The following is a 27,500-nucleotide window of genomic DNA, read 5'->3' as shown; positions in this document are numbered from 1 at the left end:
GGCCAGGTATAGTACCATGAACATTTCTAAAAATAAATAAATAAATAAAAGGTAAAATTACGCGTGGAATTTGAGTTAAAATTAAACTGAAGTAGGGAATTAAAATCCTCATAAAAACATATGGAATGCGGTTGTTGAGAACAAGGTAGAGCATATACTATTTCAGTTTTTTATGAGACGCTAAATAGAGAGAGAGATAGTGAGAGAGAGAGAGAGAGAGAGCAAGTCTTGTCCATCATATAATTAATATATATATATATTATTATATATATATATTGTATAATATTTATGTATAATATATATATATATATATATAATATATATATATATATGGTAATAATATATATTATATATATATATATAATTATATATATATATGCATACATATATATATATACGTATATACACTATAGTACATACACACGTATATATTATATATAAAATATATGTGTGTGTGTGTATGCAAGTGTTTATAAATCATGAAAAATGCCCTACTGTTAACAGAAAAAATATCCCTATGTAAAAACAATTATTGGTTATTAATTATTATTATTATATTATTATTATTATTATTATTATTATTATTATTATTATTATTATTATTATTATTATTATTATTATTTCAAATCATATTCACTCTTACCATTGGTAATCTTTCGAACAACATCAGTTAATCAGTGTAGAAGAAAATTTATCATTATTATTATCTCATCATTATTCCTATCAACATTACCTTGAGTATTTAATCAGGCATTCGCTGACGCTGTTGTCCCTCAACATATGAATGTATATTTCACTTCACCTCCATTTCATAGCCGCCATTGGCTGCTTGGTACCAGCGGCAGCAGCGACCGAAGGGAGAAAGAAGTTCGTCCTGGCAATCTCGTTTTGATGAGGGCCAAATTAAACACTATTCAGGACTAACAGGGCTAATTAATCGCTGTTTACTACTAATGGGCCGAAGCTGACGATCAATAACTAATTCTACGAATCCAAATGGTCATATAATTAGCGTGGATTAATGAGTTTACGGACCGGCATGCGCTAGGCTGGGTATGTATGTATGTATATGTATGTATGTTATATGTATATATATATATATATATATATATATATAATATATTATATATTATATATATATATATAGATACACACACTACAGTGTCCATTATATTTGGATATGATTATATATATATATATATAGCTATATATATATAGATATATATATATAGTATATGCACTAGTGTCCATTATATTCGGAACAGATACCCGAGTCATCATGTCATACTGTAAAATGCAGAATTACATCTGAAACATAAAACAAGACTACGAGAAAATTGTGTATATATATATATATATATATATATATATATATATATATATATATGTATATATACATATATATATATATATATATATATATATATATATATATATATATATATGCTTCCACAGTCATACAAGGCCAAGCATACGCAAATATATACTTGTAAGATTTGGCTAAGTATAAATGCAAAGAAAACATGTGAATGTGATCATGCACACAAATATTGACATACAGCTGCACTGTTTATCAGTTAACAGAAGTACCATATTTGTTTTACTTACCATTTTATAAGCAATGATGAATTAAACTTCAATTGTGACGAAAGGGGGGAAAAGCGTTCTTTCTAAGTCTGTATTCTTTGGTTCTTTTTTTTTATAAGATTTTTTATTTCTTTTAAGCATTTAGAAGGCTTTATACCATTATTGCTGGCACAGGGTTGACTTCCTGACGTAGTGATAAAAAAAAAATGCAGCAGTCCTCCACCGTCTTATGCAAGATACAACGGGTTATTATGAGGGCAACATTACCTCGTTTTCCGTTTTCTTTTCCCCCCTTTTTTTTGTTTTAGCCGCTGGGCAAGAAAGGTAATAATACCGCAAATTCCGGCGCTTCAAAAACTCTGTAGCAAAGGTATTTTACCTGTGTATTTTTCCTTATTCAATGCTGCATCTTTTTCCTCGGTTATTTTGCCTACTTTTTTTTTTTTACCCAAAGTACACTTTTTTTCCTTCTTCCATTGTCACTTCGGTTTCAGCCACGCGTTTTTCCAAAGGTTTTTTTTTTCTTCTACTTTTTATCCCACTGCCCTTTCATCATCCACTATCACGTTGGGCGGTCGTTTCTTCATCCACTGTCAAATCATCCATCATTTGCAGGTATTCTTTCTGTCTTTTATCGCAAGACATTTCCGTCATCCACCGCTACTTCAGTATGTCTAGGAATTTTTAGTATGTCTCATCCAGTCCCATGATTTCAGCCATTGTCGCGGTCGTATCATTTCTTCGTCCAGTGTTACTCCTGTGCATCTGATAATAGTGTAAATCTACGGTCACTTCGAGTATCTGCCATTCTTCCACTATCAATCTCGTCATCCATCGTCACTCCACTATTCCCAAGGATTACACCTTTTTCATCCAAGGGCCCATCGTTCATCTAGAGCTGCACCGGAGTATATATCTCCTTCATCCACTGTCACTTGGGAAAGGTCGGGACCCCACTGACACCGTCGGCTGAAAAGAAATGAGTCAGACCGTAGTTTTAATGGATATGTGAGTGTAATTACTCCAGGCTGAGTATCAACTTACTCACCGTGAGTTCCAAGTCGTTTCCCGCGACGGTCATTACTCACTGCTGGTGAAAGGACAAGACAAGAGCAAATCACGTGACTGTTTTTGCCGTATCAAACGGTTGTTCAAACAGCCACTCCAAGCTCGCGATACTTTCTTCAGAGTCGAGTTCGCTGTTTAGCGAGGTATTCATTTCATAGTATGAAATTGCCGAGATTACGATAATTAATCTTTGTAATCACCCTTTGGCATGAATTACGTTCACGCCGGTCTCCGTCCTGGATAAAAAGAATGTAGAGACGGGTAATCCTTTGAGTTTGTCATTTTTTTTTATAATAATAAACCTCAGCGGTCTGATACAAGCGGCAGTGAGTCAGAAGCTGGCGCCAGACCGATGACAGTCGATGAAGAGTCTTTCCTGGGACTATATATTCTGGTCAGAGATTTATATCAGTTTAATTTTCTTTAAGTACATAATTTTCTTCATTTGTTTAAGCATTTTTATGGCCACTTGTTTAAGCCAGTTATAAGAAGCAGTATGAAAAGCCAAGCTATATTTACCTCTAAATGGGAAGTATGTCAAAGTCTACACACACACCAAACACACACACACACACACACACCACACACACACACATATATATATATATATAGGGTATATATAGATATATATATATATATATATATCTATATATATATATATCTATATATATATATATATATATATAAAATGGTGTGTGTTTGTGCGAGTGTGTATGGCTGAATCACGAGAATATGGAACGTGATGAGTATATTAATGAAGACAAAAATCCAAGAAGGAAAGAGAAACGACAGAGTTCTGCAAGGCCTTTCGACTTCTTGCCCTTTACCTTGCAAGGAGTCGAAGATTTTGTCTATATATATATAATATATATATATATATATATATATATATATATATGTGTGTGTGTGTGTGTGTGTGTGTGTGTGTGTGCACGTATGTATATAGTGTGTAATGCACGTAAATTAATAAATTTGTTTGCCTATTTACACGTGTGGGTTAAGAAAAATGAACTTCAATAGTAGGAGACCCATACTTAAGAAAATAGTATCATCAGTATTATATAGTATTATCAATATCATTAATTATTAGTAGTATTTCACGACAAAAATACCTACGTGACGACATCCAGACTATCCATCGTCAGCTGCAGATGAGAACCCCTGACTCCAGAACTTGGCCTCATTACCATTTTATGATGCTGGTTTGAAATGATGATGGCTCCATCCTTGCAATTCTGCGTGTCAGCAAGAGATGGCGCCACGTTCCCTGAAATAAAACATTTTTTGTTATAAATCCCTTCAATTTAAGCGACGAAAATCAGATTGGAATGGTCTACAACGCTAAATAATTGCACTTTGCGCATTTTTAAACGATTCCAAAAGTGATTTACAATCCATTATTTCGTAAGTGTAAAACATGAAAGGGGGATTCAAGTATGGGGAAATGGACTCCCTTTGACATTCAGTCTGCATCGTTGCAGTTTTATGCAGTTATTGGTAAATAATGTTTATGGCCGTTGTTCAAACTTCGTCCGTAAAGTCCTTTTGGTAATTGCAGTAATGGAGGTCGTGGGCGCCTCATTATTATTAGTGACACTGAGGTGATAAGTGCACGGTAATATTTTTCCATCAAAATACTAACTGTATGTTATAGTAGTGGTAGTGTGGATCTTATTTGTGGAGTTGAATTATTAACATTAGTGACAGTAGCAATAGTAGTAGCAATACTACACAGTTGTCTCTAAAAGGTCAAATCCTGCACATTACGTGTCCAGGTCCCAACAGAATCGGACCCTTGGACCCGTGAATAATAATAATAATAATAATAATAATAATAATAATAATAATAATATTTTATGGAAAATAATTGCTGCCTCAGCTGCATTAATTTTATATAGGTTCCTAACGATTGTTTTCTCATTGTTGCTTAATTAGGAAAATAGAGAAGAACCTATCATAAACTCAATGCAGTCTGAGGCAGCAATGACTTTCAATAGCACATGTTTAAAAGAGGGTTTTTTTACTTCTAGCATACAATAATAATAATAATAATAATAATAATAATAATAATAATAATAGCAAATTTGGGCAAGGAAATGAAAACAAGAAAATCAAGAAAACAAATGAACAGAGTAATTATATGTGCGTCTCAGCAGCAGAGGTGGACCCACTACCAAATAAAGACTGCTATACCTGCCCATCCGGAGACTAAGAACTTGACCTGGAGTTCTCTCTCTCTCTCTCTCTCTCTCTCTCTCTCTCTCTCTCTCTCTCTCTCTCTCTGTCCATAAATCGTAGTCTAGGGGATCTCCATGAAAAGTAGTTATACACACTCTTAGCTATTAGATTTACTGCTAGACTAACGAGACACCGGGGCTACCTGAACTATTTCCATAATGAGACCGGCGACCACAGCAGTTATCTGCAGAGAACCCGTTCGGGTGACAAGTTTTCGATATGGGTCATGTCCGGCACGAAGACTGAAGGTAGTAGCCTTTATGTAAATGAGTCCGTCGAGTGGACACGGGATTGGGATTTTTTTTTTCTCCACTTTTTTTTAGCACTCCTTCTTCCTCATTTTCTCTCCATTTTTTTTTTTTTGTCCAATTGTTTTTAATACTTGAACTACTATGAGATTTCAGGGCCTCTGTAACACGGTTTTTTCGCAATAACTTTTTTATCTATGCATTTCATAAATATAACGCTTATTATTCAGAATACATATTATATCTACACATAAATTTTGACTGTATTCTGCATTACGCAGGTTGAATAATTTGGCACTTATAATGTAAAAATGACCTTTTTTGAAGACGGGCCAACTTAACTCAGAGAAAAGGTTTCGAACGCACTCGTTACGTAACTTATGACAGCATTTCTTTCTTCCCTCTTTCTCGATGGATGATTGGCTATACCGTAACGAAGGCTAACTCTGGAACCTCTCCACTGATAATTGTCATAATGAACAAACCAACAAAATATATAAATAAATACAAAACACTTTCGATTATTAGTCTAACTCCCAAAATAGGTTTCCTAAGAAATTAACAGTCTACTTTATAGGTCACCAATCAGATTGACAAGATGTAGGGAATAGTTGGTAATTTTTTCAAAAAAAACATAGTAGACAAGCTTGATTTGATAAAAAATGCTATATCCCATGTCAAGCAATTTCTAATTATTGGCTATCTACCTATTTACTGAAAAAAAAAAAAAATAGACGGTACCGTATATTGGCTTTAAACCTTCACCAATAATTATTGTCAGAATGATAACCATGAGGCTCCACCCACTTTGGCCTCGTTATAATTCAGGATAACACTGAAGGCTATCATGGGCATTGTTGGATTAGAAAATTTAACTTCTGGCTATAAAAACTAATTTCTCGAGTAGTTGTAAAAAAGTGCTAAATGATCCTCAAGGATCCCAGCAGTTGGCCTAAACGTTTAATTCATGTATATTACTGCTATACTTTTTGCGGCACTACTGCTACAGTAGTATTACTACGTCTAGCTGATACCCCACCCACATCTATGTATTGTTCGCCATTCATAAAGTCTTTTGGGTTTCAGAACGATGGAGTTTCTGTCTAGTGGATGGGCGGGGGCAACATTTTGTCAAAGGTGTTTGTTTACCTTGCTTACGTAATGAATTTTTTTCGACTCTTGGTCGTAATCATTGGCCATGGCGTCGGCTAGAGCATTTTTTACTCTATAAAAATTAAAAAAAAAACTATCGGGTTTAGGTTTTATTGATAATGCTGACAAAATTTGTGTGTGTTGTAAAATATACATATGTCAACTTTCAGCTACATCCGATGCTTTGACAGGAGGAAAGTCCAAAAAAAAACCGTGTTTACAGAGACCCTGAATCTCATAGTAGTTTGATGATTCTTGAACTACTCTAGTTTTGTCTGTTTTTGTTTTTCCTCTCCCTGTGTCTCATTTTATGGTTTATTTGTCTTATAAGCGAAGCATCCGAATCTGTCCTCCATGTTTCTGTGTGGTATAATCTATATATATATATATGTAATATATTATAGATATATATATATATATATTTATATAATTACAGATATATAATAACCATATATATACATTATATTCTATATATTATATATCTATATATAGATATATATATATATATATAACCAATACGTATATAAAGCACATACTTGCATTAGGCGTATTACTGGTTATGTGCATTCATTAACTGATTTTGCAAAGTCGATGTGATAGGTCACCTTATAGATATGACAATATATAGGAATTTATTATTATTATTATTTCTCTCTCTCTCTCCTCTCTCTCTCTCTCTCCCTCTCTCTCTCTCTCTCTCTCTCATATTCAAGCAGGACTACACAGTTCTTACCCAGTTATAATAAATACGTATTCTTAACACCTATTAATGGTTAACATTCTAAAGTGTGAAGGTCATAATTAAGAACGAGAATTTAAGAAAAAAGAAATAAGAATTTTATATGTGCTGAATTTAATAAATGAAGCTCCCAAAATAAAAAATGACAGACCGACAAACAGACTTGAACATATAAACAAAAACTGGAAAGAGAGGTATAAACGAGAGAGAGAGAGAGAGAGACGAGAGAGAGAGGAGAGAGGAAGAGAGAGAGAGAGAGAGAGAGAGAGAGGTTCCTTGCCTCCATTAGTGAGACGTCTTGTAGGAATATATATATATATATATATATATATATATATATATATATATATACATATATATATGTTCAATAGTATATATATGTGTGTGTGTGTGTGTGTATTCTAATATTTGTAACAATGCATTATTATGCATGTTCATACGTACTGTATAGTATGTGTCTATATTCAAATACATGCAAGTTGTAATCCATGTATATGCACAAGCAGTTTATTCATTTATGTATATATATATATATATATATATATATATATATATATATTTATATATATATATATATATATATATTCATTTATAAACGACACGTATAGCATTGCAATGGTGCGAGCAACAGTGGAATCTAGCTAGCTTCGACAACCAATGGGACTGACAACCTAGTTAATAATATATGACTATATTTTTTTTAAATGAATTTATCTGCATTTCTATTTGTATATATACGCAGTCTTTTGAAGTGTTTCCAACGTTCATTATTACTATTATTATATAAGTTTGTAGAGGCCTTTTTGTACGGAGCTATTTATTAAGTCAACAAATTAATTTTACTTCAATGTTCGGACTGAATTTGTGGAAGCAGAATTCTCAATATTAGTAATGGTAGCAAGAATGGTGGAATTGTCAATAGCAGCAGCAGAAGAGGTAGTAGTAGTAGTAGTTGTTATAGTAGTAGTAGTGATGGTGTAGTAGTATAGTAGTAGTAGTAGTAGTGATGGTGATTGTAGGCAGTATCGATCTGAGCAAACCGTCTGTGAGTTTTGGCAAAACGGGAAAATGATGCGATAAAGTTCCAATCCTGCTTTTGTTTTCGTTACCTCAGTAAACTCTACGATATCGTGCATTGAAAGTCCTTTGGTAATGTTATAATAGAGAGAGAGAGAGAGAGAGAGAGAGAGAGAGAGAGAGAGACGACCAAGACCGAGACCGAGAGAGAGAGGAGAGGAGAGGAGAGAGGAGGAGAGAGAGAGAGAAGTAATTTTCTATTCAAAGTCCTTTAGTAATGTTATTATATTTCCGAGAAAAAATCAAAAATGAAAAAAATAAAAAAAATAATTTTCTAATCCATACCCTTCAAGAGCGACAAATCCTAATACCCAGAACTGGGAGCTGGAATGAATTAGCAGCGAATTACCAACGAGAGAGAGAGAGAGAGAGAGAGAGAGAGAGAGAGAGAGAGAGAGAGAGAGAGAGAGAGAGAATTTAGTAATGTTATAATTTCGAGAACAAAATTACAAAAATTTTTTTTCAATTCTATACCCTTCAAGAGCGACAAATCCTAATACCCAGAACGGGGAGCTGGTATGAATTAGCAGCGAATTACCAACAAGAAACACAGAGAGAGAGAGAGAGAGAGAGAGAGAGAGAGAGAGAGAGAGAGAGAGAGAGAGAGATAAAACATCATTTAATCCGCTCTTCAAATGCCGAGCGAATGCATCCACCCATTAAATACATTTGCGAGTTTGTTGCAACTCTTGTTTAGGATGCGAGGAAAGAGAGAGAGAGAGAGAGAGAGAGAGAGAGAGAGAAGCATATTGTTGTTATAAAAGCAGAGAAAAATAAGGGCGAATTTTCACGGCAAACACAGCCCCGGTGTTTGTTAATGATATTTGCCGCTTTTATGAAATTGCGAAAAAAAATTAATTCGATTTAAACAATGAAGCGGCACAATGAAAAAGTATAATTCTAAAATCAAGTTCGTGTCTCTCGATAATTACTGTTTATGCAAGTTACAAACGATAACGATAATTTCATGAATACGGGGGTATTTGCATATGGGCATTTGCTGTGCTGAAGAGGAGCAAGGGTATACCGCTTGGAAAATGACGGAGTCGTGTTAGGCGAGGAATAAAACGTGTTCATATGTATATTGGTATTTCCTGATATCTATATATATATGTGTGTGTGTGTGTGTGTGTGTGTGTGTGTGTGTGTGTGTATATATATATATATATGATATATATATATATATATATATATATATATATAATATATATATATATATATATAAACGAATCCCAAAGGAAAATGATAGTCAGAAATCCAAGCGCTTTCGTCTTTACTAAGACGTTGTAAAGGAGCTAATGAAATACAATTGGAGAGAGAGGTCTCAGGTACACAAGATCAAGAATACCAGATGGTAATTGTCAAAAGGGTAAAAATTAAAAGAGATAATCCAGGATTATCGGATGTCACATAGTCACAAACCTAAACATATTTGACCCTAACCGAAATTACAAAATATCTTTACAGTCCAAAACATGTAAAAATTGAATATATTAATTTTGTTGCTTATATTTATCTACAACTTTTTTCATTATGAAAGCATCAAGTGTAAATATACCAAGACTTAAATTTAGAACATTTCTATTATTTGACTTGATGAAATAAGATTCAATGATATTCCTTTTAACTGTGTCATTACATGGGATTAAGGCTCTTGCTTGACTCCAGTTAATAGGATGGTCTAAATCTCTCATATGTACGAATAATGCATTCGATATTTGCCCAGTTCTCACAGAATATTGATGTTGTTTGAGACGTTGTGAAAGAGATTTACCGGTCTGTCCGTAATAGACTTTATCACACTTTTTGCAAGGAATTTCATATATGCAGCCTGGAAGATCTTTAGGAGAATTTTTGATTACTAAACTCTTGACATTAATATTACTGAAAACAACATTTATGTTAAAAAGCTTTAAAATTCTAGGAATATCTAAAAACCTTTCATCATAGGGTAATTTTAGAATGTTATGCTTACTAAATTCAAGTTTGTCATTAGTTGAATAAAATGTTTTTCTAGCTCTTTTCCATGCCACATCTACAAAAGTCCTTGGGTATTTAAGTTTCAATGCAATATCATAAATAGTTTTAATTTCAGCGTCAATAAACTGCGGGCTACAGACACGTAAAGCCCTTAGGAACATCCCAGAAAAAACAGAGAATTTAACATTTTGATGATGATTGGAGTAGTAATGAACAAAAGAGGCAATGTTAGTTGATTTTCGAAAGACTGAAAAGGTGAAATTTCTATCATTTCTATGGACAGTTACATCAAGAAAATTCAAATTACAATTTCTTTCTTCCTCTACAGTAAATTTTAATAAAAGGGGCTAATTATTGAGATTATTAAGGAATTCCTGGAGATTTTCGTGAACTGGCCAAATACAGAAGATATCCACATATCTAAACTAAATAACTTTTTGGGGCAAAATTCTTGGTAAGAGTTTTGTCTCAAAAAATTCCATGTAAATATTGCTAAGGACAGGAGATAAGGGATTACCCATAGCCATGCCAAACTTTTGTAAAAAAAAAATTCCCCACTAAAACCCAAATTTTAACTATCGGAAAAATCTTTGTACATAACCATTAACCTTACGAGACTAATGAGGTTTGCTACACTTAAGGGAATGTCATGACGTTCTAATTCATCCTCCAAATATTCAAGTAAGTCATCTACAGGCACTTTTGTAAATAAAGAGACAACATCATAACTAACCATATTAAAATAAAAATTCAATTTAAGCTATCCAATTTGTTTATAAAATCTGTTTAGGTTTGTGACTGTGTGATATCCGATAATCCTGGATTATCTCTTTTAATTTTTACCCTTTTGACAATTAACCATCTGGTATTCTTAATCTTGTTGTGTACCTGAGACCTTTCTCTCCAATTGTATTTCATTAGCTCCTTGACAATGTCTTAGTAAAGACGAAAGCTCTTGGATATCTGACTATCATTTTCCTGTGGGATTCGCTTATTTATGAAGTCACGTGCATCTACTGTGATTTTTTAAGCATATATTATATAATATATATATATAATATATATATATTATAATTATAATATATATATATTATATATATATATTATTATATATATTATATAATATAGATTATTATATATAAATATAACAATTAATATAATAATATATATATATATATATATATATATATATATATTATATATATATATATACTATATATATATATATATATATGATATATATATATATATATTATATATATCATATATATATATATATATATATATATATATATATATATATATATATAATATATATATATATATATATATATATATCTTTATATATATAATAAAGAGAGAGAGAGAGAGAGAGAGAGATATGTGCCTCACTAAATCAACAATTTAAAGACGAATGAGAGTGACTATTCGTCAATTTTGCTTTCTAGAGTCAATATTTAATTAGGGCAAGATTCTTAGCATTGGATACACACACACACACACACACACATACACACACACACACATACTCATATATATGTAATGTGTGAGTATGTTTATCTAATAATAGGAGGCCACAAAAGCGCCAAAATATAGACTAAGTACTATATTGCAGAGACTGCTGTGTCTCTCTCTCTTCTTTCATTGCCTACTTGAAGAGAGACACAGCAGCAGTCTCTGAAATTAGATGGATTTCTGTTGTAACAGATCATTTTACCCATTCATATATGTATGTGTGTGTGTCTCTTGAAATATAGTACTTACTTTCTATATTTTGGTGTTTTTATGGGCTCCTTTTATTAGATGGAATTTTGTTGTAACAACAATTTTACCAGCCATATATGTATATGTTTATGTGTGTGTGAGTGTGTTTGTGCCTGTATGTATTGTTTGAGTGTCGGTTCACTCCTCTGTCGTTCAAATTCCACGGCTTACTAAGCTCGATAATAAACACCACAGTGTAGATTTCCCAGTCGATATTCCTCATAGGATCAGGAGGCGAGATCGTTGGCATTTTTATTTGTCTCCCCCAACAGGAAATCATTTCATGCTACGTAAACTTCATGCTTAAAACCAGCGTGAGTTTTTTCGCGCTTTTTTTTTTTGTTCTAACACTTGTTATTGAATGCCCTTGTGTTGCTGTGTGTTTGCTATTGAATTCCGTTGTGTCCTTGCCGGTGGAGGCCATTGTACTCATCGGGTCCGGCTACTACGGCACTCACTTGCGGTGTCGCTGTTGAATTCAGCTGTGTTGGATACCACTGAATTCCTTAGAATTCATGTTATTCATGCTGTTGATAGAATGCAAAATGCTCCGAGGTTTTTTTTTTTATTTATTTATTTAATATTATTTGTATTCGTCTTCTTGTTAGTGAATCCAAGTATGTCCTTAATAAGGGGTTCGTCCTCATCAAATTCATACTGTTGACAAAAAGAATAGAGTTTTCGTAGTGAAGATTTTGCTATTTTCTCCCATTTGCAATTGTCTTCTATTCAGGGAAACCAAATATGTTGTTACTAGAAAATTTTCTTGTGTTTTATCTGTTTGTGAAGGTATCTTTGGTTACATGGCAGAAAAATTCTCTTTTCTTTTTGAGTTTTTTGTATAGTCTTCTAGAGAGAGAGAGAGAGAGAGAGAGAGAGAGAGAGCGAGCTAGCTAGCTAGCTCTATATATGCAGAGACAGACTGATATATAAACTACAGTAATTTTTTTTTTTTTAAAAATTGTTGGTTTTTTATAATGTATAGGTATGTACATACATAGTATGTGTGTGTGGAGAAAGACAGAAAGAGAAGTCTTCTAAAGAGAGAGAGTGAGAGGAGAGAATTCGATATATATATGCAGTGACAAGCTGATATTTAAGCTGAGTTACATCAGATAGTTATACGTACACACATTATATATATATATATATATATATATATATATATATATATAAACATTTTATATATATATATATATATATATATATATATATATATATATATATATATATATATATATATATATATATATATATAAACGCATGTTACGACTTTAGTCGCACAACCATCTATACAAATTGGAATCTGTTGATGTTTAGTTATATCAAGTTATGTATGGGAAAACAGATAATTCATCAGTAGAATTTTTTTTTTAACAATATTCAGTCAACAGTTAACTTGTAGTTTTATTTTGAAAGCCATCTAAATTTAATTATATTTTAAACAGCAAAAATCTTAATGATCTTTTCATCCAGTTTTATTTCAGGAACTTTACATTTTGAGGTTCCTTTCCTCGTAATATGTCTCATAATAATGTCCTTTATTTTGTCATCCAGTGAGGAATATGGAATGCCGAGAATATTCTCCGTCGTTTCTCGCATTCTAGAAATTGAAGTATTGGATTGAAATTATATTTGTATATAAGATTGTACTAGTCTAAATGTCATCACATCATATTTACTTAAGATTACACCAGCGTTTTATATCCCATCAGTTATTCTAGGTTAGAAAGCACAATATGCATTTGAAGGAAGCAATAAATAAAATTGTACTATAACAAGTTATTGTTATAGTATTATAACGTATGATATACATACCAATAAAAGTGACCTATATTACTATATGAAAGTCATTGTAGTGAACATGGAAAGCTTTGCCAAACGAATGGTCCATCAACCAAATATGCGAAAAAATTTCCTTAGGAAGCCTCATACAAGGAAAGTTGTTCAATAAAAGAATCTGCTGACGCTAATTAAACCAATTCCACTCCCTGGAGCACCTGTCATTCCCAACCTCTCCTACTGATGTCATGCTTACGATTTAGATGTTTTAATTCGTTGCATGTACTCAGTTTACGCTTACCTGGGGATTAAGCCTTCAATCTACTTTGTTATTGTTGTTGTTTTTGTTGGGGAGGTTAGGAAAGGTCTATGGAAGAGCCTAAAAACGTCTGAAAAAGGTGTTTCGCGTTGAGTTAAAGATACAGGAATTTTAGGATAGGATGCGCATGATTTATTTATTTGAATGAAAATGTAAAGAAAAAAATAATGTTTATGCTAAACAGTACAGAATAGTTACTTCTAATGAAATATAGCTTATTTGTTTTAATTTTTGTTGGTGAAACAACGCTCTATTTGACCGTAGATTTTAGCACGCGCCTTTTATGCATATGAGTCAGACGGACTGTCAGAGCGACTGTTGGAAATATAGGTAAAGCTGAAAATTAAGATATTCTGCAACAACCGGACGGCAGGTGTATAAGAAATGAAAAATGGAAAAGAAAAACACGAAATCGGTTGGACAGAAGGCCGTGGGTGATTTGGGGTTGGGGGTGGGAGGGGCTCCGATAAGAATGATAAGGGAGACAGGTAGCAGGTAAGATAATGAGAGAGAGAGAGAGAGAGAGAGAGAGAGAGAGAGAGAGAGAGAGAGAGAGAAACCGGAGGAGGGGTTGCAGTCATGGCGCCAACCAACCGTACATTGATTTCCTAAGGTTACTGCGTCTTAGGCTTTGCAACAACCCCCCTAATCCCCCTAACCCCCACCCCTTCACCCAACCCTAGCGACCAACCACTGCACATATGTATTGCATCAAATCTCCCGCTGGCTTAAAAAATAAAATAAAATAAGATAAAAATTTAAAAAACAATGTAAAAACATCTCCATGAAGCGTATTTTTTTCATGCTCGAAAATACAATCTCACTCAATAGGGCGATACATCCTTTTTCCTCCCCCGAAAAAAATAATATAGGTTATTACATTGATTTTGAAATGCGTTTGTATTACGCTTCGATGGACCTGTCAGTTTTGGTAATTCTCCCGCCCTGTTTCCTCCTCCTCTCCGGTCTCCTCTACCTCCCTGCCCCCCCACCCCTTTCCCCTCTCCCTCCCCCCACGCCCCTCCCAAACTCCAGTTCATCCACGTCATGGGCAAATATTGATTGCGGATTAGGGCCAAGGAAAAAACCCACAATAATGAAATGTAATGTCGGAATGCGACATGATACAGTTCAATGTCCTGTGATTCAACTATACCCTCCAAAAAAAAAAGAAAAAAATATTATGACGAACATCGTAGGTAAACGACTCAGGAGGCTATGTGCTATTTTTACCTAGGGTAATCACAGTTATTTCATGATATACGAAAGATATTCCGTATAGGCGTCCCTTTAGGTTACTCTCTTTGAAAAAGCAAATTTTAGGTATCATCTAAACAGATTAATCTACTAATTGAATATCCATAGATTTCTTTCTTTCAGAAGAAGTGTCTTGCTTGTCTATATCTAAAAGATATTATATCCTACTTTTACCCAACCCATTAATGTTGTTTCAAGGTAGATGAATATCGTAGTTATGTCCAAGATTTGTTAAACTTCACTCTTCAAGAAATGCCTTAGATTTGCTATATTGCTATGATTTTGGCTTAATTTTACGTAACGTAATTATTTATGTGGAGTTTAAATTGTAGCTAGATTCATTTATTTATGTGGAGTTTAAATTTTAGCTAGATTTATTTGCAAGCTGCTTAAAGAAGGCATGATCCAATCTCCAGCTTACTCTTGACATGTGCAAGATTTTTTCCCTCACGCATAAAGTTGTAAACATCCCTCCTAACTTTCAACGTAAATTGAAACGTGCTCAAATCTACGGTCAAGTAGATTTATTTGTTTCACCAACGAAAATTAAAATGAATACGCTATACTTTGTTAGAAGCATTTGTTCTATACTGTTTAACAGGGACACGTGCAAGAGTTTAGACGGACGCAGAAATTAGCCCATTATTTCTCCAACGAAAATGAAAAAAATACGATATATTTTATCAGAAATAATTTTCCTTTACTGTTTAATATGATCTTCATTCATTTTTACATTTTCATTGTAATAAATAGATCATAAATATCCTAACTTATTAAAAAGGAGACAAAAAATTAGCAAATTTATATGTAAGTTGAGTATTAATTCAGTACGTAAAATACTAGTAATAATAGTAATCAGAAAAATAATGTCATTATTATTATTATTATTATTATTATTATTATTATTATTATTATTATTATTATTATCATCAAGACGAATATTCCATTTAAAAGGCATCTTCTTGTATCGTAAAGTGATGTAACCATCTCACTTGACTGGCTTTTGGGCCTCACTGCAACCCATTGCCTCTTGCACCAGACTGCTGAAGTGCATTGCGAGCTTCGATAACTCTTAATTTGACAAGACTGGGGCGTCAACGCTTTTAGCTAAACCCCCCACCCCCCCCCCCCCTCTTATATCCGTACTTGGAACCGCCACAAGTATATGCAAGCACTTGCCCAATCAATCGTTATGCAAAATGAAAAGGGGCAATTAAAACAAAGTGGTCATTTTTCCTTCTCCTTTCGCTCATTTGTAAACATCATTTGCATTCTCATCACTCTAAGTACTGGTTCTCATTTCGCCGTAAAGCATTGGAATATATATATATATATATATATATATATATATATATATATATATAATATATATATATATATATATATATATACGACCTGTTATACGCACCTGTATAATTATTAGAGCATCTCGCAGAAGTAAATCTCGAAAACACACGTCGAAGCCAGTTCAGATGTGTTGTCATTTCTATCAATCAGATTAGACCTTATTGGTGTGTGTGTGTGTGTGTGTGTGTGTGTGTGTGTGTGTGTGTGTGTGTGTGTTTCGCCAGTTACATGTAGTGGCGAGAGCTTATAGAACGACGCATTAGTTCTAAATGATGGATAAATATTTTGTCATTTTTTTCGAAATGCGACCACGTTGAAAGATCATTTCAGAGACGTTGCCACTTCCTTAGAGGAGGGGGCGGAAGGGAGGGGTTTTGTTGAAGAGGATACTCACGTTGTCGTTCCTGTACCAAAATAAACAATATTTCAAGCTTGAACCACTAAATTTAGAGCCCATATTTTATTTGAAGTACATTTCATTTGATGTACGGCGTACTTTATGGTCGCTAATGCGTTACTGGACAATAAGCCTAATGCGAAGTAGATTAGATTAGTTAGATTAGGATTAGGAGTTAGGACTAGTATTGGACTTCCAGAATAGTGCTCGTTGAGTTGGTGACAGGAATGGGAATGGGAATGGGAGATGACGCAGGTGCTCGTTGCGTCAATAACTGAACGTGTCGCATTTCTTGATCGAGTGCTTAGAAGGTTTATAGATTTATTTGGACTGACTTTTACTTTTTTCGCTGTTTACTTATCTGTCTACCTACCTACCTCCCTACCTACCTCTCTGTCTATCTATCTTTCTATCTATCTAGCTATCTATCTATCTATCTATCTATCTATCTATATATATATATATCTATATATATATATATATATATATATATATATATATATATATATATATATATATATATATATATATATATATATATATATATATAATGAATAAGACAGCGAGAAGTAATGATTTTCAGTCTCCTTAGTCTTCTCGCTGCCCCTTTCATTATTATTTTTTTTCTTCTTCTTCTTCTTCTTATGATGGTGGTAGGGAGAAATTCTGTTTAATTCTGTTTCTTTTACTGTGTTGATTGTCGGCTTTTCTCTAATATATGCAGTGCTTCGTATTATATATATATATATATATATATATATATATATATATATATATATATATATATATATATATATAGATAGATAGATATAGCAAAGAATAGAAATGTACGATAGGGATCAGTTTAAAAGGAGAGAGTCGGATGTCTTCACAATGAGTAAAACAAAGGTGAAAGGGCAGTGGGCGTGTCTTCTGAGAGGGACTAGTAGTTGCACAATTACAAATGTGCTAGGTCGAGAATTGTATGAGTAAGATTAAGTGCAACGGGAGATGAGGTTTTGATAGTGAGCGTTGCATGGACTAGGAATTCGAAATAAATGGAATGACATAATAGTATGACAGGAGTATCTGAATCTGGAATCACGAAGGGGTGGCTGAGTTTGTTGAGTTTACCATTAAGGTAAGTCATGGAGATTGAGACTGCATTGTGGGCAGAGGAGCAATATGCAGGTTGATGAGTGCATGGTAGAGAAAGTGGATTGTGAAATTGCCATAGAATATTTTAAAACGACACAGAAGCGGGTGTTAGTATTTAAAGGACAGGTAACTGGTTTGGTGTGAAAATGTTTCTGAGACAAGGGTTTGTTGTAGTATATCTTTAGCTGTTCATTACCTTTATGGACAGAAGGTGTAGGTGTAAACAAAAGACCGTATATATCATTCAATGACCCCCAAGAAACATTAACCCCCCGAAAACCCCTGAGGTCCCATTTTTCTCAAGTGATAACAGACTCGGAGGTATCTTCTGTTAATTTGACAGACTCGTAGATATGATCTACTATTCAGTTCTGCAAGATACACGTCTTGAAAAGGTAGACATACGTGGCACCCAAACAAGCGATCAGTATCAGGTGCTAGTGAAGTCTGCCAAGGACTTGATTGGTAATTTAACTCGGTACCAACACAGTGGGAATCACCGGTGATACCACTGGGCTACGAAAGAGTTGTTTCTCTAATAATAATAATAATAATAATAATAATAATAATAATAATAATAATAATAATAATAATAATAATAATAATAATAATGATGATGATGATAATCGGGAAATACTCTGTATCACGAGAGTTTATGCAATGTTCTAAGGGGGCCGCTATAATAAAAATGTTTAAAAGTTCGTGAATGATTTATAAACATTTTATAAAAAGCTTTCGAAACCCTCTCTGGGTTCATCTTTTTTAGACTGAAGATGAACCCAGGGAAGGGTTCGAAAGTTTTTATAAAGAGTTTATAAATTGTACGCGAACTTCTAACATTTTTATGATAGTGGGCCACTTACAACAATAATTAATAATAATAATTTCTAATTTAGACCGCTTCATCACAGGTACACAGTTGTTGTTAAGGTTTCTCTGCAATAATAATCATAAGTTAGATTTTTTTCTAAGAAGAATAACACTTGAGGGTAACATCCACCAGACTGAAACTTGCCCCGACGTCCAAAATTCTCAGGCACTGGAGATAAGCTCGGAATTACCTGGCGTCGCTTCATGAAATGTCCATTCCATCACTCTCAGATGACATAAAAATGAAACACTTTTCATCACGCGGAAAAACATTCAATTTTTTATCAAACATAAAACGCCTATTTTCAGTCGGCAATTGGAGTCGCCATTTTTACGCTGAATCAAAGCCAAAAAAAATTTCCTTTTTATTTTTTTTTTTTTTTTTTTACTTTTTTGCTTTATAGGACCCGGACAGAATAGGTCGACAAAAACAGGAAGTTCGGCAAATGTAATTAACTTATGGTGGGATTATGGAGCGCATTGAATTGGCATCTTCTCTAGAAAGGATAGTTTTTTTTTAGTTTTTTTTATAGTTTTTTATAGTTTTTTTTACGAAGATTAAACAATGAAGTGTCAGTCTGTGCCAAATGTAATCCCTCCGGTATGCTAAAGTGTCTTAGTGCACCTCACGTGGTGCCCTGTAGGCATCACTAAAAAGGCTGTTTGAAGCTCTTCTTCGATCCCTAGCTACACATTTTTACTCTAACCCTTGTTCCTGTATCCTTCCCTCCATCTTGCTGTTCAACCTCTCTAACTCATTCTTTTCATTTTCTTAAGCACTTAATGACTGAACATTTAAAAAATCAAAATTTTCAGCAGACATTTTTATCTATAAAAAGAAACAATGTATTATATTCAATAAACACTGTATTGGTCGTTTCAGAGCAAGTAGATTGTAATTTCTAAGGTTTCTTTTTGGGGAAAGGACACTGGTTTTTTACTTTTCGTTTTCTTTAGTAATTCAAAGATTAGTCCTAAGGCAAATGTGATTATGAACAAATAGATAAAACTATTTTTTTTCTCTCTTTTTTCAGGACTTCAAGAATAGCACCTTCTGAGAAAAGCTGTTTTGCCACCGACTGGTGCAGTTTTGGCAGTTGACGAATACATTTTTGCCAACCTTCTGATAGAAACAGTTTTGACAGCCTGCAGGAGCAGCTTTGACAGTCGACAAATACAGTTTTGCACACCTTCTGAGAGAAGCGGTTATACCAGCCGACAGAAGCAGTTTTGGCAGTCTAATAATACAGTTTTCCACATCTGAGAGAAGCAGTTTTGACAGCCGACTGGAGCAGCTCTAGCAGTCGACAAATATAGTTTTACCAGCCAACGAGAAGACCCGCCAGATAAAACCGAACACTCTTTGTCTTCAGCAGTCTCATGCAGCTTCCCTTCTATTTTTCTAAGGATGCTAAAAGATTTCCTGCCTTTATGACTCTCACTTCTTTATCGACATCCACTTAGATTCCGGTAGGCACCGTAATCTATTTGTCTTTCTGTATTCTCCATCAAAGAATCCTTATTTAGATGATCATATTTGAAAGTAAATGCTATAAGTTATTAGCCCTCTGCAAGTTGTCAAGATCATAAAATGTGTTTATAGAGCTGCGCTTGTTTTTCGTTCAGATGGAAGATTCGTTGCCTTAAATAATATATATTTATGTAAAATATTATATATATATATATATAGCATATGATATATATCTATATATATATATATATAGCAATATATATATATATATTACATATATATATATGTATATATATATATATTTATATATAATATATATATATAATTATATATATATAATATATAAAATAAACATTTATATATAATGCATATAATTTACATACATACATATTCTATATAACTGGCAAAGAGTTTTCCACATCCAGTATGATATATAATACAAATACATATTAATTACTAAAAGGGCAAAGAGTTTTCCACATCAGTATATTTTATTATTGGATTGACCTGATCCGACCTAGTTCTCCTCTTAACAGGATTCTTTGCCCGTTTCTCCTATCCGTGCATGCAGTATCTCGTAGGGAATAAGAACTTAAGGTAAGTCTTCATGAATAAAATTATTTTGTATGACTGCGTTTTCATTATTAACCCTCTAATAACCTGAAAATTTATGCCAAAGACTTGTCGGTGAATTACAAGTCATATTCGTTAATTACGAAATATTTATATTATATATACATATATATATTATATATGATATATATATATATATACATATATATATATATATATCATATATATAATATATATAATCTACTATATATAATATATAAATATATATATATATATATATATAATATATAGATATATATATATATATATAAGAGAAGAGAGAGAGAGAGAGAGAAGAGAGAGAGAGAGAGAGCGAGAGAGAGAGAAGAGAGGGGGGGGGGACCTCAGTATTGCAGATAGTTCAGAAAAGGATATTCTGTATCATTGAGCTCCTGTATGGGAGTAATAATTTTTGTGCACAATGAATTTGTATTTTCTGAAATATATATATATATATATATATATATTATATATATATATATATATATATATATATATATAATATATATATATATATAGGATAGATATATATATCAACTGATGTAGCAAAAGTCATGGAGAATTCAGGAAAATAATTGTGTGTGTGTGTATGTATGTATGAGTATGTGTGTATGCTCGCTTGCGTGTTTGTTTGCAGGCACGTATATTTTCAAATAAAATTTATTAGATACACTCTTTGTAAGCTTACTAACATCCGGGAGCTATTATATATATATATATATAGAAATAACATAATCACGTGTGGAACTGAAATAAATTTGTGACTGACATCAGGATCGAACCCATGTCTTTCAATTGAAAGGCAAGGCTGCTGCCAACCAGGTCATGCAAGTCATAAAAGAAGTTGGAACCTAAGTACAAATGTACCCAAGGCTTTACCTGGACAGGCTAACTGCGTAGCATACCAGCTATGTCAACTGGGTCATCGCTGAGTCGGACGTATGGTGGGCAGTTAGCCTGACCAGGTAAAGCCTTAGGTACAGTTGTACTTAGGTTCCAACTTCTTTTATGACTTGCATGGCCTGGTTGGCAGCAGCCTTTGCCCTTCATTGAAAGACCTTGGTTCGATCCTGATGTGAGTCAGAAATGAATTAAGTTACAAATGTCCATTAATATCCAGTTCACTCAACCACGGAATTGATATATTTTCATATGTTAACCGAAGGGGAATTTTTAAGTTGATAATAATTTCGTCCTCTCGTGGATTCGAAGCAGCGGACAGAGGAGAAATCAGGACTTCAGTGATGTTATCGACTTTGCCGAGTCGATAACATCACTGAAGTCCTGATTTCTCCTCTGTGCGTTGGTTCGAATCCACGAGAGGACGAAATTATTATCAGCTAAAAAATTCTCCTTCGGTTAACATATATGAAAATATATTAATTCAGAGGTAGAGTGGATTGAATTTTAATGGACATTTGTAGCTTAATGCATATATGTATATTGACTTGTTTATATCATTATATAACGTATACAAATTCTGTACCGCGTTTGCTACGAACGAAGTGAATGTTTCTAGACAGAAAGGAGTATAATAATAATTATAAAATATTTGAGCGGGGGCAATCAATTATGAGAGATTCGAATTACCGAAAAATTTTTTGGACAGATAAAACATCCCTGACGGCGTCGGAAATTGGTATAGAGATCTGGAGTTCATGTGTAGTCTATGTTCTAAATCTAGAACTCCGAAATAGGATATATAATTATAGTATACGAAATATGGAAATGCCGGAATGGTTTTATTGGGAAATTAAAACTATTATTGTTACCGTTCAAATGGATCAGAGAAAAAAAAATTATTTCAGCTGGTCTTATTATGAACTGAGCTATCCCAAGTCTTACCTAGTTCTTTCTAAGAGAGAAGAAGAAATATTTTTGTCTGGTCCATGTTACCACTCAAATTAAGCACCCCATCTTACCTCGCTCTTTTTAAGAGATGAAGATGGAAAAAGAGAGAGAGAAACTTTTAATTCGAGATGACTCTAATGTGATTTATGTCTCTCTTTTACTCAAGTTTACGATCTTGGTAGATGGGGATCTGCATGACAATGATGCTGAAGTTCCGAGGGTAACAAGGACTTTTATTCCGTTGTTGAAGAGGGTTTCATGCTCTCTCTCTCTCTCTCTCTCTCTCTCTCTCTCTCTCTCTCGCGGTGTCAAAGATGAAAAATTTGAATAATTTTCATGCGTCTTATTTAGTTTTTCAACTGACGTTATTACTTTAGGGGTTTTTATTTGATATCTTTTCATATGGTTGTTGGTATTTATAGAAGTCTGAAGACGTAACTTCAAGAATAAAGCACATATGCTGTTATCAGACACACATTGTGTGTGTATGTGTATATATATATATATATATATATATATATATATATATATATATATATAAATTAATAATATATATATATATATATATATATTATATATATATATATATATATAATATATATAGGAACCCAAAATATAGAAAATAAGTATACCATAATTCAGAGACTACTCTCTCTCTTCAAGTAGTCTCTGAAATATAGTACTTTCTATATTTTGGCGTTTTCATGGCCTCCTTTTATTAGATGGAATTCTGTTGTAACAGAATTCCATTTAATATTCTCACATATCCACATCAAAAGAATTCAATATACTTGCATATGAATTCTATTACTCTCCCTAATGACACTCGAGTCATATTTGCAAAATGCATATTTACAGCGCATCTGAATCCGAAACCAGGAAGAAAATAAAATCTTTAATGACCCAACCTTTGCCTACCCTCATGCACATACTGAGATGTTTAATGGTTCTACGAGGTTCATTTATTACCATAATAAAACCGGCTTTACAAATCCTAGCACCGCCATTTGCCTGGGACCCCGCCCTAAGCAGCCTCATATCCCTTCAGTTGCGTAGCCTTGTATTTCTTGTATACCTCCCAAGAACCACACGATCACGCTTAATTACTGAATTACCCCTCTCTCTCTCTCTCTCTCTCTCTCTCTCTCTCTCTCTCTCTCTCTCTCTCTCTCTCTCTCTGTGATGGTACGTCTAGAAGCATACGTTTTGAAGGAGTTTGTGATGCATGCATTGGACATCTGTGAAAAGTCTCTCTCTCTCTCTCTCTCTCTCTCTCTCTCTCTCTCTCTCTCTCTCTCTCTCTCTCTCTGTGTGTGTGTATGATACGTCTGGAAGCATACATATTAAAGATGTTAGTGATGCATGCATTGGACATTCTCTCTCTCTCTCTCTCTCTCTCTCTCTAGTCGCTCTCGTCTCTCTCTTCTTAACTCTCTCCCTTCTCCTCCTCATCTCCTCTCTCTCTCTCTCTCTCTCTCTCTCTCTCAGCGCATATAGACTTCCCCTGTGCCGCAATTATATCCCCTGCCCCTAAGTATAAAAACTTTTGATGGTATATGAAGCTACAAATTAATGATTTTACTTCCTGGCATAATAAGTCAGTTAAAACTCTTTAACAAAGATGTCGAAAGGGTGAACAGATATTAACGTATGCGATGGAGAATTAAGGATAAAAGGCAGAAATATTCCTGTGGACAGAGAGAGAGTGAAGGCGAGGGAGAGGGCACTATTATAAAAAATTTAAAAAAATATATATAAAAGACAGAAATTAACCGCAGTATGCAAATTTGGACAATAAAATTGTCATTTATTGGATTCTCAACTTAAGATGGTCTCAAATTATTTTTTTTTTTTGTCTCGCTTAACTCCCAATAAGAGGTTGCTGACCGCAAAAGGCAGTTAACTTAATGCACGAAGGCCCCTGGCGTCCATGACCATGGGTGGGAGACATTAGTTTTAATACAAATTCAATTTTACGTCCTTTTATCTCTCTGTAAAAGGAAGGGCTCAGTGCATTGAGTCTTCCTCTGTCTATTACGATTGTAATTGATGTGGCATTTTATTGCATCAAATCAATCCATTCGAGGTGGAAGTTCCTTAAGGAGGGCGTTTCAGATTGTGAGGTAAAATGTGACTATAGCTGGATCACTTAGGGTAGATTCTTGGGTGAGCCCTATCTCTACGAGACGTTTATTTGGCGGGCTCTGATTGGCTGGGAGCTGCCTACCTCCCGGTACCAGCCAATCAGCGGCCGCTAAACAAACGTCTCGTAAGCATACGGCTCATCCAAGAATTTACCTTAAGTGAACCAGCTATAGTACTATTCCAAAAAGATGAACTGCTTTATTCAGATCTGGAAAGTTACCGAAAGCTGATATATTTTTTTATTTGGTTGCTTTGCTCAGGATTGTCATAGTTTCCTTTTCTAAAGTCAACTGTTGTGTTGTGGCTCTTCAAGGATAATCGTCGATAATAATCGTTTCCTTTACTGTCAACTTAGTCGCGCAGTTATGTTCAAGTTTTTAAAGAAATGAATGCTGTGGAGTTGATATCTTTAGCAAGTTACCTCCCACAAGAAAGCGCTGAACTGAGTCTGTATACACAGCTGCTACGCGATGCTAAACATTGTAAGCTTTTAGTTTGACCATCATAAAAATCTATATATGAGTAGCACACTGAATTTAAACGCTACCTCAGTTAAGTATTACAATACTTGGGTCAACAGTCATCGCTGGTTTAGCAGTTGCAATATTTGATGCTTTGCCAACGACTGTAAAGAACACTTCGAGATCTGTGAGGTATAGCTTATTTTACACCTTTTCTGGAATATCATTTGGTGTAATAGGCGTTTTGAAGGAAATATGTCTTTAAAAAAAATAATTTCTTGTAGAATCATGGTGAATTCGTATGACTTTCATTAGTTTTCTCCGAGAGAAATGTAGCAATTTTAGGCTGATGGTTAACTAGTACTAATGTTTACTAATGTTCAACTGCTGTACAAGCTTCTCGGTGGCGTGATTGCTATGGTGTTTGCGTCCCACCTCGGTGGTCGCCGGTTCGATTCTCTGCCATTCCATTGAGGAGTGAGAGATGTGTATTTCTGGTGATAGAAGTTCACTCTCGACGTGGTTCGGAAGTCACGTAAAGCTGTTGGTCCCGTTGCTGAATAACCACTGGTTCCATGCAACGTAAAAACACCATACAAAAAAAAAACTGCTTTACATCAACAATAATATATAAGATATCGGACGTGGTACATGTTGACATAGCAGTCGCCTAGCCACTGATACAAAATGGCTGAGATAACAAACTAGTTATTGAACCGTTCGAAAGATATCCTTTTCTTTGACCCCCACCAGGAAATCTTCCTTTTTCCTAGTAGGGGGCTAACACAGTCAGTCCATCTCATGCGGTGGACTGTAGGCATTACTTAAGGTTCTTTGCAGCTTGCCCTCGGCCGCTAGTTGCAACCCCTTTTGTTCGTTTTACTGTACTTCCTTTCATATTCTCTTTTTCCATGTTCTCCTCCACCGTCTTCTGAAAGTTGATCATAGTGCAACTGAGAGGCTTTCCTCTTCCTGTTACACCTTTCAATCCTTTTACTGTTAATAGGTCTCAGTGCTTGGCTTCTTGCCTAAATTCCATGTTCAGTTCATTTTTTTGGATTACATGCACATCTTTCTTAGAGGGTATATACCTTCCCGATTTTTTTAGACTGCGAAAAGGAATCTAATTTATTTCCCCCGAATTACGGGATAAACGATTGAAATTGTCGAAGGGGATTTTCTTGATTTTAGCAGAGTACTTCAAGGGACGATAAACTTTTTTTGGTGGTGGTGGGGGGGAGGGGGGGCGGGGGGGAGGTATGTGGACATCTTTCTTAGAGGGCACCTTCCCGATTTTTAGGCCACGAAAAGGTATCTAGTTTTTTTTTTTTTTTTTTTTTTTTTTTTTTTTTTTTTTTTTTTTTTTTTTTTTTTTTTTTTTTTTTTTTTTTTTTTTTTTTTTTTTTTTTTTTTTTTTTTTTTTTTTTTTTTTTTTTTTTTTTTTTTTTTTTTTTTTTTTTTTTTTTTTTTTTTCTTTCTTTCTTTCAAATTACGGGGTAATTATAGCAGATTGAAATTGTTGAAGGGCTTCTTCTTGATTTTAGCGGAGTACTTTAAGGGATGATCCTAACTTTCTTCTCACCACATGAAGGGTATTTTCCTGATTTCTCAATTATTTCAAAGGAATATCTACGCCAACAGAGCCCATGGGGAGCAGTAGCACTTTACAAGCAGAACGTTTTACTAACCTACTCAAGTGTCAAAATGTCCAATGGGTCCTCGATATTACTGAAATGAAATTGCCCAACATTGTTTATGAATAAACATTATATTTCCAGGAATGATGTTCATAGGTATTAATCTTCAAACAACCATGTCATGAATCGAGATTCATTGAATGAAAATTTTTAATGAAAAAACAAAGCTAAGAAAAACATTGAGAATCAACCTAACTTTCTAAATAGAAAATATATTCTTAAAGACGTGTCCTTCAAAACGTCTATATTACACCAAATGATATTCCACAAAAAAAAAAAAAAATTAAAGAGTGTCTCACAG

The 27,500-nt window shown here is 33.9% G+C and overlaps 1 protein-coding gene across 9 annotated transcripts in view; it reads left to right on the top strand.

Moving 5' to 3' along the window:
- The window catches only part of LOC135202253 (uncharacterized), a 1,045,919-nt gene that overhangs the window by 737,043 nt on the left and 281,376 nt on the right, over positions 1 to 27,500 (top strand). For 8 of the 9 annotated variants that reach the window (XM_064231542.1, XM_064231547.1, XM_064231544.1 and 5 more), the window contains 2 exons: positions 19,997 to 20,432; positions 20,970 to 21,030. In XM_064231542.1, the coding sequence (XP_064087612.1) occupies positions 20,999 to 21,030 (32 nt within the window). In that variant the 5' untranslated portion in view covers positions 19,997 to 20,432; positions 20,970 to 20,998. Of the gene's footprint in view, positions 1 to 19,996; positions 20,628 to 20,969; positions 21,031 to 27,500 lie in introns of those variants that run through there. The other variant, XM_064231538.1, reaches the window with a different exon arrangement.

Source organism: Macrobrachium nipponense, chromosome 30, assembly GCF_015104395.2.
Source record: "Macrobrachium nipponense isolate FS-2020 chromosome 30, ASM1510439v2, whole genome shotgun sequence".
Lineage (NCBI taxonomy): Eukaryota > Metazoa > Arthropoda > Malacostraca > Decapoda > Palaemonidae > Macrobrachium > Macrobrachium nipponense.
The sequence above is the reverse complement of the archived record's forward strand: the minus strand, read 5'-3'. Positions and strand labels throughout refer to the sequence as shown.